Source organism: Octodon degus, unplaced genomic scaffold (genome assembly GCF_000260255.1).
Source record: "Octodon degus isolate 3935 unplaced genomic scaffold, OctDeg1.0 scaffold00272, whole genome shotgun sequence".
NCBI lineage: Eukaryota > Metazoa > Chordata > Mammalia > Rodentia > Octodontidae > Octodon > Octodon degus.
In genome coordinates this window covers 316,134-331,266 of record NW_004524848.1, presented here as the reverse complement: position 1 = coordinate 331,266, position 15,133 = coordinate 316,134, and the positions used below count along the sequence as shown (strand labels likewise).

The 15,133-nt window shown below is 38.7% G+C and overlaps 1 protein-coding gene across 3 annotated transcripts in view; it reads right to left on the bottom strand.

Annotated features, from left to right (window-relative positions):
- Window positions 1–2,828: 2,828 nt before the first annotated feature.
- Window positions 2,829–15,133, bottom strand: part of Gprin3 (GPRIN family member 3) — a 75,134-nt gene continuing 62,829 nt past the window's right edge. For all 3 annotated transcript variants that reach the window (XM_023706826.1, XM_023706827.1, XM_023706828.1), the window contains exon 2: window positions 2,829–11,486. In XM_023706826.1, coding sequence (XP_023562594.1) covers window positions 9,067–11,373 — 2,307 coding nt within the window. In that variant the 5' untranslated portion in view covers window positions 11,374–11,486 and the 3' untranslated portion in view covers window positions 2,829–9,066. The remainder of the gene's footprint in view (window positions 11,487–15,133) is intronic.

Sequence of the window (15,133 nt, the reverse complement as noted above, 5' to 3'; positions counted from 1 at the left end):
TGTTTTTTGTTTTTATGTATTTGGTATAGGGTCTCACTATGCAGCTCAGACTCATAGTGCTTCTCCTGTTTTTAGCCTCCCCAGTGCTGGGATTACAGGTGTGCCACAGCTCTGGGAGTCAGTTACTGGCTCAGTGAGTCTAGGGGTCGGGCTGGCACAGCATGTGGGACCAGGGATCGAACCCTGGTCCCTATGCTTGTCTAAGCAGGCGCTTAGTCTGCTGAGCTGTCTCACTGGCCCTGTGTTAGTTTTCTTAATGGTCAAACCAGAATGAAGAACATGGTTGGAATTTCTATGTCCTTCTATGAATACAGATGATAGAACCAGGATTTCCTTAGTTACGACTAAACAGAGAGGCTGGAACTACAGGAGAGACACCCAGATGGCCTTGGGCAAGAGGCATCTGAGCAAAATAAAGAAAGAATTCTAGGCATCTGTACCCCATCTACCTCTATTTCCATCCATATTAAGCTCTCATCATTCACCAAATGAGAACACTCATTTAACCTGCTTAGATAAGCACACTGTGAATACACATACACAGACACAGACACAGACACAGACACACACACACACACACACACACACACTCTTCATGCCATCAAGAACAGGAAAAACTACTGTTTCTGGGGCCTAGAGACATTACTGATCCTATGGGAATTCTTTTAAATAAAGGAGATTTTTTTTTTTCATTTTAAATACTTTCAACTCTCCCGCAGATTCTTAGCAAAAAAGTGTCACATGGGAAATCCATAGGCTCTGAACATTTAGGGCTGAAAGAACAAGCTCAACAGCAGTAACAACAGCAATAACATCAACAAAAATGAAAATCTTTAAAATTCCATGTTACATTTATTATGAAAAGTGAGATGTAGAAAAAATCATATTCTAAATGTTTTGAAGGTAAAACTAAGTCATCAGTTCAATTTTTATATTACCATCCATTTAAAAATCAAATTTGCAATTAAGCTGGGATTATATTTAAATCAAAAATATCTTCATCCTTATATAAATAATACCATTCCTTCTTTTTTGTAGAAAGTAAAAGTTTTATTGATCATAAACCATTTTATGATCTTGATATATAGACATCATGATGAGACAACTTTAGATTCTAACGTGGACACAGTTGTACTTTTCATTTTGAATACTACTATTTCTTCAGTGATTAAATGTTACACTACACTTTTTGTCTTTCTCAGCTGAGTATTCACATACAAATGATTCTGTACCAATACGTATAATTTTTTGGTGCTATTTAAATTAATACACATCTGAAATTACATAAGATTCTACATTATGCAACAGCAACAACTGATAAATGTCAAGATTTCGGGTATTCTGCTTCTATAAACAATATATTTTTATAGCTAAAAACCATTACTTTCTGTAGCGTTAAGTGTAATATTCTTATCATTAGCTAATTTCAGTTATAAAGATAGCACATTCATTCTCCAAATATGAAGATGAATTAAAATGTTTTTCTTACCTCTTACTGAGAAGTGGTTATGTTCATACTTTTCCAATAAGATTCTCTACCAAAAGTGTGATGATGATATTTCCATTTATCTTCAGTCCAATAACCAGCCAACAAAAGTTTTAGAGTCAAGGAATCAGGGTCAAATTATATTGGATTTTAGAAACTGGGTCACACATTTTGATCTCTAATAGAACATCTCTTTTGAGATGAGAAAAATTTTAACAACATCAATTCACTGATTAGAATGTGGTAAAATGAAAATTCTTATTCAATGTTGAACTTTCTGGTTAATAACTCTGATTTTGGTTATCTAGTTCACACAAAGTCATTTATCATCTATAATAGTAATTCAGTTTTTGAGTCCCTCTTAAGGGACACCCAGTTGCTCAGATCTTATGATTCTACCCAAATCACCTGTACTCTCTTGTTAATTTTAATTTTTCGTGTTGGTAAAAATTGTTTTGCTGATCTCAAGAATTCCTTCAATTCTTTTCTGCTTTGAGTGACCAAACATGCTTTTCAAATTTGGGGATATGTCTAAAAAAAGGGTGAGGGATAAGACTTTTACTAGCCTGTGCAGATAAACACACTGAAAAATATCCAAGTAGAGTGTCCAAAACATAACACTGGCTTTCTTCTGTGTCATTTTCAGGTGAAACACTAGGTGTTTAAGAACAGCAGTAATATTTTGAAGTGACTTGGGTACCAGTCTCAGTAAGACATTAACTAGAATTTTGGAAGCAAGGCAAAAATTTTCTACCAAGGAGTATTACCAATTAATAAGGGTCCAGTGTTAATGGTCATAGAACAGAAAAGTTATGGAAAGATATAGCTGCCAATGAGTTGTTTAAATCTGTGATTTGTTCAAATATATTAGTCTGAATAAAACGGGTTTATATGTGCATACGTATGGGGATATCCTACTTATATTTACTCGATATGTAGGTTTTTATGTGTAGACAGTGAAAATATATTTTCATTAGCCCTTCTTAGGCTTTTGGACTGCTGTTTCTTCCTGCTTGCCTATAAATGCTTTGAGGATTTAGGTAATTCATTCTAGGCATGTACACAATCATACCTGCAGGATGTACATTCTAGTCACACTGGACGCAGAGAGGATGTATGAGGAATGTAACTCGTCCCAGAGATCAAAGAACTGACCTTACCTGTGACTAATGGAGTGGTTAATTAGCCCTGGCATATTTAGTAATATGCCATTGTACTGACTGAGATAGTCAGCCTTTGTGATAATCATGTTATCTACTCTCAAAGAAGAAAAAGAGACAGAGCATAAAACCAGCCCCCTTTGACCTGAAAAAATGAAAAGACAAATTCCTGAATACACACACACTTTTGTTGGCTTTATTCACTTTTGTACATGTGCCTACTGGATGATGGGAATTGGCCTTTAAATGGGATACAGCACTTTATTTTTTTCTACACACAAAAATAGCAAATCGATTACTCACAGACTATACATACTTACAGAATGTACTGACCACGACCAACCACAGTATTATGCACAACACATTGCTCACACATTAGTACAGCAGAGATAAATAGAAATTTAGTAACTGCTAGTATTTTTTTTTTTTTTTTTTGAGTTTCAGGTCATCTAGACCTTTTTCAACCTCCCAAAGGAATCTCTAGATGTCCTTAAAATAAGAATTGGTCTCTCCTCTCCTCCAGGGGTTCAGGAGCAGTTCTATAATACTGTCATCTTTTAATTTACCTGCTTCATTCTAAGACAGGTAGAAGAATATTTACTCAAATATGTGGTCTAAAATGCTAAGGAGTCTAAACTAAAACAAGTAAGGATGCACTTTCTACTCATTCAGTATAGTTTTCTTTACACACAGCTTTTACATATTATTAAAAGCAATGATTTCAATCAGAAATTGCTTAAGTGCTTACATTTTTTCTAAAAAAGACTATTTAATTTTTAAAGTAACAAAGAGTAATAATACTAGCTGCGATGTTAAAAAAAGTTGTACTTTATCCCCAGAGATAAACTGTTGACATCTCTACATTTAAGATATCAGGAAAAAATGTATTTTTTTTCCATCAAATTCTCCCAAACACTCTCAAATTACTATTGCATCTCATAATTATTACCATACTGGTTGATAATGAGTATCTCTTCCTGAAGTGTAAAATATGGGATTCTAATTTGCTACTATTTTGCAGCCAATTAATTCTGGGTTTGAACCCAGGAAGACACTTATTGAACTTGTATTTAGAAATGACCACCTGGAACATCTTTTCCTGTAAGGCATTAGTTGAAGCCTCTTTTGATACAAGTTCTTGGGTTTCCAAAATTTTACAGGTGGGAGCCCAAGTTTTTCATAGCTAAGGTTGGGAATCCTCTGGGTAGATTAACTAAGTTGCCTTCTAACATGCCTGTGTCCAGGAAGAGTAATTACTGAAAGTTTAACCACTTAAATCACCAAAAATGCTGTTGGACCTTTCTTGAGTTTTAAGCCAGCAAAACTTTTAGTGGCTCCTCCTCTTTCCTGGCTAGCATAAAAGCAGAGATGGTACCTGTGTCTCTGGTCCTGCTCACCAGGATTTTGCTTCTCCTTATAAAGCTGCTAAACAAATGTGTTTTTTTTCCCAACAAAACAGAAATTATGCTTTCATTTATTTTATCCTCTGGGTTATAGTCAGTCTTCACCGAGCAAACCACAATTACATAATTGTGTGCCCATAACAGATGCACTTGCTGGTATAGTGGCCTCATTTTTGGCACATTATTGCTTGGCTTTAATTTCATATTCAACAGTCTTTATTCTCATGATTAATATCTGAGATAGCTAGGTCTTAAAAAAAAACTTGTAAATAACATCTTGTTGCACCATTCTGGCCCCCACGGTCATTTCACCAAGTCCCATGGTTATGTCAGAGTCCTTTTATAATGATCATCACCTTGAGTTTCCTAACAGCCAAAAGTAATGTTTCAGGATCGCGTCTGTCTGCATCTATGCACATAAACAGATGTAGAGGAGTTACTTTGAGAGAGGTTATTTGGTTGTGGCAAGTGTGTAGTTTAGCTGGTGAGTGTTCACAGTTAAAAGTAGCAGTAGTGACCTCTGGCAGATGCCACTGATTACTTATGAAACAGCATTTTTCCACCTCAATTTATCTTCATTTGCATCGTTGGTCATTGTAAGACAAATCTATTTGATCTCTGTAGCCAATAATTCTCTCAGAATTTTTTTGTCTGAGAGTAGAATAAAGTTCATGGAAATCTGTTTTAGCATTTATAAGACTGTATTTCTCCTTTTGCAAAAAAGACAGTTCAAAATTGTACAGTCATTCTTAACCACCTGTGTCTGCACAGATGACATTTGTAATTACTCAGCCAGTTGCAGAATTTCATTAAGAAGGATAGAGTTACAAGGATGGATGAGAGATTCAGCAAATCGCCTGTTATTTGCAGGGCAGCAGCAGCTGACCTGCATTTGGAGAGTCCACCAAAAGGGCTACAGATGACAAGGAACACTGTTCACGACAGAAAACAAATGCTCAGATATAGACGTGAAATGGCAAACACTGAAGCGGACACAGACAAGACTTCTGATTCACTGTGCACACAAGCTGAGGGTGGGGATGAGGGGTTGGCTCGGAGTTCACCGTGCTCTTATCACACAGGGAAATTCACAGGCTTCATTTCTCAAACACCACGTAGGACAAAGCAGAAAAGAGTAAACAGCCTCATGTCCATGGCAGCGTTGTAGATAATGAGTGAATCAGGCAGGTAGAGGTCTATACAAGGCTGCAAAGGGCCCAGTTTTGCAATAAACACACACACATATATACAAACCTTATCTTAATATATTGTTTCTCCTTATACTAATTACGAAAAAAGTTGGCAAGGGATATGGTGAGTTATGTGGTAGCAGAAGTAGACAGTTTTCTTTTTTAACACTTGCAAAATATGGAGGAGGAAAAGATGACAATAGTTTCTCACATTTTGGCAACAAAACAGTTAAGAATGACTACAGCAAAGACCAGACAACTTATGTTAATAGTGTACTTGCAGATATCCTCTGTAAACAAATTTTAGTCACAATGTTTTTTAATCTTTGTGTGATATATACAGCTATCCTCAGAATGATGGGGACTTCCCAAAATGAAAGGAATAATTTTAGAATAAACTGGGGATGGTAAAACCTCAATAATCTTGGATACAACCAAATGACATTTTTCTCTTCTTTCTAATTTAAGACATGAAGTTCCTGTTAAGAATTCGGTTTCAAAATTAAACCTCTAGGTTATATGTTGCACATGTAAACTCAGTCCAATTTTTTGACTTTTCATGTTTAACCTATTATCCAAAATAATAGTATCAGATGATTCTGAAGATTAAACATTATCCATGACGAAATCACATTCAATACTATTGAACTTGTCAAGGTAGGAAAACATATTAATATACTTTATAAATGTTTCACTTTGGACACAAATATAGAGATTTATGGTTAACCTTGAGTTACTAGAATCTTCAACTTAAGCCACAGGCCCAAAACAAAAGGAGAAATCAGGATTTTACTGTATGTAAAGTAGTTGGCCTATGGACCCAAGAGCCAATAATCTGAGAGCACATAATTAGAAAAACATTCAAGATAGACATAGATGAAGTGATGATATTATTTTCTTGTGGTCATAAAATAGAATCATGTATCTTTTAAAATTTCTGTAAATGGTACAGCATCATCAAATTATAAATGTTGAGTGATCTTCCCAAGTACTGACATCTAACTCACTCTTTTATTACTGGGTAAAGAACTATTTTCTATATCTTGATTTAATGAAATATTTCTTATATATATTTAAAAAACAAAGACACATGGACAAGGACCAAATCATATGCAAAAGCTATTCTGGAAAACCAAATTACTTTCAAGTCAATATGTGTCGTTCAGGTAAAGCATGGACTAAAGGAGAAAGCTCACTGGCAATGCCAGGGAAAGGACTGCCTAAGGGCCTCTGTTACATGAACCAAAGGCATCTCATATGATGTGTGAAACTTCTGATGCTGTGTTGCAGACTGAAGTGAAAGGAAAATTTCAAACAAGCATTTATTGTCAAAACACTATCTTAAATAGGTTCCTATCTTATCTGTTTGATGATCTGTTTCTAAAAGCTATTAGTTCTATAAGATTCAATAAGCAAAAAAACAAAAAGGTTTTGTTCTATTTTTTGACAATTTCTAGAGTGTTACAGAAGTCAAGAATTTAGTTCTAGCACCAAAGAAAACCAAACGTACTAATTTGAACATTATTTTCTTGACAATTTCATTTGAGAGACACAACTATGATATCAAATGAGCAGTTTTGGTTTACTTAATGTGGCCTTGATGCCTACAACTGTCTTTAGGCCTCTGCTTCAATTAACTATTTATAAATCAGGTGGTTACTCTAAACTCATGAAAATAAATATTATTGCCGGATGCTGACTCCTTTCTTCTCTGTTTTCATGCAGGAACATCCTGTTCTAGCTACTTCACAGCTGAGGATTACCTGGGGCCCACCCAGTTGGAGCGGGCCCTGTTGACAGCTGCCCCTGTATACACAGGGTGGACCGTGTGTGTACACAGCACGTGTGCTAGCCGGGCCAGAGACAGCCCGAGAGTGAGAGAAGACAGATTATATCCTCATAAAAGGCATCTCTGATAAATGGGTACTTAAGGCCATAAGAGAGTTTTAAACTAAATTTCTAATCATTAATAGTAATTTGATGGTAATTTCTACTTTAGATAGCATTCTTAATAGAGGCCAATTAGTAAGAAACTGAAAAATGTGCCTTATTATACACTTCATTATAAGTTCTACATATAACAACTGTAATTACCATTCTCAGGCTGTGAGAATGCTGTCAATGCTGTCATTGTGTCTACTTATGCAGGCTGCATATACAGTTAAATTGCTTTGCAAGAAATCAAAGCTGTTTTATTAATTTGGGTTGGGCCCAGTGTGGCCTGCGGTGCTAAAGTTCAGGTCCAATTTTTTTTCCCTCTTTGAATTGGAAAAAAAAAAGCCAGAATAGGTATTGTGAACTGGTGGTACCAATGGTACTTGAATCTCTTAGGAAAAATAAGACCTGGCCAGATATTCTCTGCTGGCTCACTGGGACGAGGAATTCAGAGAGGATACCTAGCATGTTCACAACATTTAACCATCTTTTACATGCAAGGTGGAGATCCGGGCTGCTACTACAATGACTCCAGGGAGGAAAGCCTTTCCGGTGCTTTGAGTCCTGCCTCTGTTCTCCAATACTCCACCTTGCACTGGTCCCCAAGGCCTTGGTAGATACTCCTGGGTCCTTGGGACACCCTCCTTTAGAAATAAGAGAGGGCTATGCTCCAGCAGGCACTCGTGTTCTCAGGGGACTCCAAAGCACAAAGTATGGTTTCTCAAAGACCTTTCTGCTGAGGAAGGCTGACATAGGATTGTATCTCTCTTAACTTCAATACATTTTTAGAAATTATCTTTTTACTTCAGATCTTAGACATATGAAACTAAGTGGTATTTGTCTCATCTAAGGAAGCCTGTGTTCCATTTGGTGTTGATTACATTTGTTATTAGAAGCTACAAGACCAAATCAAAAGAGAAACAGAAATTCATGCTGTTTACAGGAACTTAGATTAAATATATTATTTCTATTACTCATGAGGCCTGCCTCTGACTGACACAGAAAAACTGGTTGGTAATCTGCTACTTACTATTCCTTATCAGAATGGTAATGTTCCCGGTGGCATATTTTAGGATAATATAAAATTTTACATTAGCCCTAATTTGATGATTCTTTTCAAGAATCCAGTTCCACGTATTTTCTCTGGGGTAAGAAAATAGGAATTTAATTTGTTCAGAATCACAGAGATGCACTTTGCCTTCTGCACAGGAAAATGTGTACAGATAAATCCATGTTTTATGTAGATAGTATTCATATTCAAAGGCTTAATTTTCCTAATATTACTTTCCTGTATGTATAACAAGGTTTGTAAAAGGGTTGTCTGTGGAGATTTACAAATGCTAATTCATATTTGATATTTTATACATTTCGATGCTTTTATTTAACGATATCTGGCCTAGGAATAAATCAAATTGGTTTAAATTTTATCACACTATGGTTCTTATCACCTATTTAATTTTTTTTGTGGTAACAATGTTCTTACTGGAATAGGACTGCAAAGTGTAAGTTTTTTGCTAGTAGTGTTTTTTTTCTTTTTAACATAAAGCAAGGATTTTTTAATGGAAATACCATCATGTGATAAATTGAGGCAGTAATACAAAATAACACATGTACAATGGTAATGTTATTTCTATAAGCAACATCGTATTTTTTATAACCCACTGAATATTATTTTCACTTGATTAAGGTTGCAACCCTTCAGTGAAGCTTGCTCTTTCAAATTGAAATGGAATTTTTATTTATGGGCCTTCAGTCAAAGGACACAACAGTTTTTAAAGCAAGTCAATATAGTTAACACTTGCTTTCTCTCCCTGGTCTTTCAGAAGAAAGCTAAGCAAGCGTTAGCACGGATGGATGCTCCCGAATACCACAGCTGCATCCCTGGGCTCCTTTCAGTCTAGCACGGAGGAAGGGGCAGGACGGACACAGCAGCTAGGGCGCCGCAAGTTTTGCAGCATTGACTGGAAAACGCTCTGCTGCCTGCCTTTGAGCTTCTTATTTGAAGAAGAATCTGAGGAAATGGATCTCCGGGGCTGACCGCTTTGTGTTTTGATTAATTTCTCCTGTTCCCTAATTTGTCTTTGTAAATGGTTCTGGATGGCGACTCCCAGGGACTCTGGGTCCAGGGAGGCACCATACACTTCCCAGGTCATGCCCTGCTCATCCCACACGACGTCCCTGACACGCTTGGACTGCTTCAGCTTGGAGTCTGAGCCTAGATGCTTTTTCTTCTCTCCTGGTGTGAGCCCCACCTGAGCGGCAGCTGCTGTCACATTTAGCTTTTGCTCCTTGAGGAACTCGCTGACGCGGCTGGCCCGGCGTGGGCTGGCTTTGACTGAGCGATTAGGGGTTCTCTTGCCAGAACCTGGGCTGGAATCCCCCATGGAATCAGATGGCAAGCTCAGGCTCGTGGCTGTCTTGGTCTGTCGGTTGTCTTCTGAAATGCCCTCCTGGCTCTTCTTCAGTGGGGAGGGCGTGGATCCTGTGCCTCCGTTTTCTTGGAGTTTGGGATTGAGCAGTAGTGTCTTGGCATCCAGAGCACCGGTGCCAACAGACTCTTGTTCTTTTACTATCCGAGGAGACTCAGGCTTCTTCTCCTTTGCGCCTTCCTTATTAGCGGGCTCCAAACTCCCGGGCTGGTCATCTTTGCTGGTGCAGGAATCAAACTGTTTGCAATTTGAGCCCATTTTGTAGTCATTTGTTGTTTTCACTACAAACTCAGAGAGCTTGGTTTCAGATTTTTCCAAACCATGACTGTTTTCAGCTTCATGGTCTGCAAAGCTAGAAATCTGGTCAGTGGGACTAGACTTCAACGAGCTAGAATTAGGACTTGAAAGCTGTCTAGAGGTGGATTCTTCCTTTGCTAGGGTCAGTCCTGCTGACTTCCCTTCCTCTGTACACACATCCTGGGCATAACTACAGGCTGTGTTAATCGATGCAGTTTTAAGGACTTCCTCTGGTAGACCCACAGGTTTATGTTTCCCTTGGACAGCTGCAGAAACAGCTGAAGCTGCCTGGATATACACCTGTGGCATGGTGCCAGGGCACTGACCCGACTCCTGGGAGGCTGGCATGCTGTTAGAGAGCTTGAACACATGGCTCCCACTGCCACTGCCCTGGCAAATGACACGCAGTTGCTCTTGTTGCTCCAAAAGCTTAGGGGCAGGGATTTCCTTTAAGAATGCAGTGAAGATGCTGGGGCTGGTGGAGACAGATCTGCTCTCAACGCTCGCTACTGCCTGTACCTCAGCATCTTGCTGGGCCCTGCTGGGGACTGTCTTGATCTCACTTTCCACTTGGCTGGTCATCGTGCTGGCTTCTTTGAATTTTGACAACACATGTGCCACCAACGGCTCCTTCTCTGGATTTGGTGGACACATCGAACCTCTGCTAGTGAGGTGGGGTAGATGAGATGTCTCCAGTGTTACACTGTGGCTGTCTGAGGAGGCAGTGGTAGGGGGCTGCTTGCTTTCTGGACATCCATCGTCTCCTGCTGGAGGTGCATAGGACCTAGCTGTGGTGTCACAGAATGCTTGCTGCCTTTCTTCTTGTCCCCCTGCAGTACAGGACGAAGGACTAGACACCATGGCTGCAGTACATGGAGTCTGTGCCATTCCCTGGATGGTTTCTTCAGGAGGAAAATGACAGAGCCCTCCTTTGTTGCTGCCACAGATGCCCAGTGCAGGACAGCTTGACCTCTCAGGTTGCTCTCCATTTGAGGTTGTCTGCGATGTCACCAAGGAATCTTCAGGTGCCCCTGAGGTACTGGCACTGGGTTGATCACCTGGGGTGGTGGGGTGAGTGTGCTGGTGGGCTGGCATTGTCAATGATGTCTGGATGAGATACTTTTCACCTGCAGGACTCAGGTCTGGTGCTACGGACTCAGCACTGCCTGACAGCTGGGAATCACTGGGAGAGTTGCATGTGGGAGACGTTTTCTCCACCTCATTAAAGACACCAGGAGAGGACATGTCCGGCTGGGAGGTCTCATGCTCGCAAGCCTGCATCACAGCCTTGGCAGCTGCTGTGGGACAGAGGCTGGGTTCTGCAGGCGAGCCCGCAAGGCCATTGGTACCCTTATCCACGGGGGCTGCTTGGTGTTGTGTTGAGGGAGTCTGCAGTTTGTAAGGCTCTTCTTTTCCCACAGTTGCAGTCAGGGAAGATTTTGTGGATCTCAGAGGGTCAGGTACAGTCCCCATGGAATTCCTCTCTAAGGACTCACCAGCACTCTCCCTTGAGAAGTGTTTCTACTGGGATGTGGTCAGAGCTCAGGTAAGGATGCTGTCAGGGATGATTCCTCTGAAGGACTAGCCTGGGGATGAGAAAAACAGTTCCATTAATATGATACCTCACCAGACTAAAAGTGTATCCAATTGCCATATATAAAATCACATGTAAACACATTAAACCTTTTATTTCCAATCTGTTGATGGAAAATAGACTGTGGGAAGAAAGATTTTGAAAAAAATATTTAGATTAAATAACCATTATTTTGATATATTAATTTATGTGTGCATCCCACTGCTGTATAGAAATAGAGTTTAGTATAAACACTTATATTTGATAACTACCTCAAAAGTCACTTATGTAATCTGATTTACCAGAAATCAGAAAATCTTGGCTGGCCAAATAGCTCAGCAGAATTAGAGCACCAGCCAACAGTCTCAAGGATTGGAGGTTTGATCCCCAGGCCTACCGTGCTGTCTCCACCCCCGGGGTGCGCTGAGGTGGCGATTGAAACTGGGCATGGTGTCACGCACCTGTAATCCCAGTTCTTGGGAGGCTGTAAACAGGCTGATCACAATGAGTCCGATCTAGTATTGAGACCCTGAACACCCTGTAGAACCTTCCCTAAAATACAGAAAAAAAAAGAAGAAAATCTTGTAAAGGTACTCTAATTAAATCAGTATGTATTAAAATAGGCCCAAATAGATAGAGAATATCTGAAATAAAACATTAAGAAATAGATCCCAAATAAAGGAGGATTTAATATGTGACAATTTAGTAGCAAAGGATGAGTTATTTAATATAAGGGGGTAGTAAACTATTCATCTGGAGGAAAAAAAAATAAATCAGAGCCTTATCTTGTACCAGTTTCAAAAGTAAAGCTTAGATGGATCAAAGGTTAAATGTAAGATAAATAAAACTAAAACCCTTTCAAAAAATCTAGAGACCATCAGGATAATCTAGGGGCAGGGTGGCTGGCTTTTTTTTTTTTATGAGGCAGAAATTGTATTAGAAAATTTGACTGAAGTTGAAAACTGTTTCAGGGCAAAAGATACAATAAAAATAGAATAGATTTGAGAAAAATGTTTGATGTTTTAGAGAACAGGAAAATATCTATAACATAATGAGAACTCTTAAAATTAAAAGAGTTAGAACCTGGAAAGTGCAAGGTTCTAAGTTTGCTTCCCAGTACCAAAATCAAAACCAAAAAAGCCCTCAAAACAGCTTTCTATTGGAAAAATCCCATAAAGAATATGAAAACACAGCTTACACACTGAGAAATTAAAATAATCAACAAGCTTATGCAAGATCAGATTCATTTGTACCAAGTAAGTTTAAATTAACAGTGAGGTGTTTATATCAACTGCACTTGCAAAAAGTATGAAAAAGATAACACTATTGCCTAAGAGGACCTGGTAAAAGAATTTTTACTAATTATAAACACATGTATTGCTGTAGCTTTGTGGAGCAAGTTTAGTTTTTAAAACTAACACACATTTCCCTGACCCAGTGACACCAACTCTTATCAACAGAAATAAAATGCCAGCTTTGTAGATCTAGGGACAAGAAGGTTTGTTGAAGTGCTACTCATAGAAGCAAAATGACGCAAACCAATCCTAATGAATACACGGAATGCTAGGGCATATCGTGACATAACCCTACTGTCACACACTAAGCAACTATTGCAACAAATAACTAGCTAGACTCTGATTTTTCACTTGGCAAAAATTTTGGTAAGACATGGTCAAGTGAAAAAAAATCAAGGTGTACAAAAGACTGTCTACATTTTCATTTTTGTAAAACACTCATCTAAAACACTCTGTGTGCTTATGTCAGCACATAAAACATAAAACAGATGGGTGTGTATAGGATTATATCAATTCTAAAAACATTAAAAATATGATATATTAATTATTAAAGGAGAGTGATGAGTTGGAGACAGGGAGGGGAGATGGAGGTACCCAAAAGTGTGATAAAGTTTTATAAAACTGTTCATTATGACCTGGGACTTATACTTAAGGTCTATGGATGAAATAATAGATGAGTGTATTATCTTTGTCATTAATAGAGTATGTTACATTAGGCTACTCATTTAATTTTGGACCTCAAATTAACTCACTGGCATGCTGGATTACGTGAAAGTCTCCTAGAGACTTTCCTGCCTCTGGCATTTAAGGATCCTAATTCTTCCTAAGTGACAGCTAATATCAAACAGTGCAATTGCAGCTCAGCCTAAAAAAATGTAAAAAAAAAAAAAAAAAGCAAAATCAACCTCGATGGGGCCAGAGTTTGAAAACACATTTTTATTTTTTTAATCTTATTTGGCTGATCTACTATGACATGATACCTAATGGTGAACTGAAGTTATGCTCTCCCACAAACCAGTGTATTTGGTTCTGTATTCTTATTAATGGGTTGAATGTTTTCCCATCCCTGGTTTTGACTGCATTTTGCTCATACTATGTCTCCAGGGTTGACTGCATTTTTTCCTTACTCAGAGTTCCCTGCTAAGTCACTCGCTGTGCCCCAAGTGGTAACCTTTCTGTTTACCTTCTCCCTCCCCAACATCATAGTTTACCACACCTTTCCCCTTCTTATTCCCCGGAAACCCCTCTAATCTTCAAAACTTCACTTGAACCAAATGATCCTTTTGTAGCCTTCAGGTTAAAGTCTGTTGTTATTTTTATTTTTTAAAAAACAACTCTTTGCTGGATTTGGTTGCTCAGGCTTGTAATGCCAGTGCTTGAACCTTCTAAATCGCAGTACCAGGGGTCAAACTCAGGGCCTTGCGCTTGCCAGGCAGGTGCTGATGATGCTGAGCTATCACCCCAGTCCAATGCCAGCACTTGGGAGGATGAAGCAGGAGGATCACTGTGAGTCTGAGCCTGGCCTGGGCTACATAGTAAGTTCAAGGCTGCCTGAATTGCATAGTGAGACCCTGTCTCAAAAAACAAAACAAAACAAAACAAAACAAAACAAAAAACCCAAACTAACAAACAAACAAACAGCTCCTACAAGTTGGTTGTCTTTATCCTTTGTATTATGATCTTCAAGGCTGTTTTGAACCACTATTACTTGCATAAGTGCCCCATATATTCACAAATACTGCAAGGTCTAGAAGGAAAGAGGAGAAGCTTATGGATTCTTTTCTGTTTATCCTATAGGGTATAGAGAAGGTCTTATGTACAAAAGGTTGTAATTGATACTGTTTCCCTCTGAAATAACCATTCTTAAAGCCCTGACAAATTTTAAATTAGTAGGAAATTTTAACACATAGCATGAAATATTATTGAAAACACAATTAAAGTGTTTTTAGAAGAAAAATAGCATCTTATTTACTAAACTGTGTGTGTCTGACATCCAGGCTTAGGCGGTTAAAAACAAGACTGGACACCTGCTAATGAAAAGCTGGCCAGCCCCAACAGCCCAGAGTGCAACCTGTCCTTGGGATTCTGTAGCATGAGCCAAGAAACCTAGTCTGCCAAATAGGACTGTGAAATATGAACAGCTGAAAGTTCAACTGAAAGTTAAATAACTTCAATGATGAGGACTTCACAGAATTCTCAGAACTCACTCATTGTGTTTCTCATTTCCCACCCATTGTTGAGTGTGTCAGTTTAACTTTGAAAGAATGTTACAGCTCTTGAGAGGCTGTAAACAGGTGGACCACACCCTGTAGAACCTTCCTTAAAATACAGAAAGAAAAGGAGAAAAGAGATGGGGAGAGAGAGA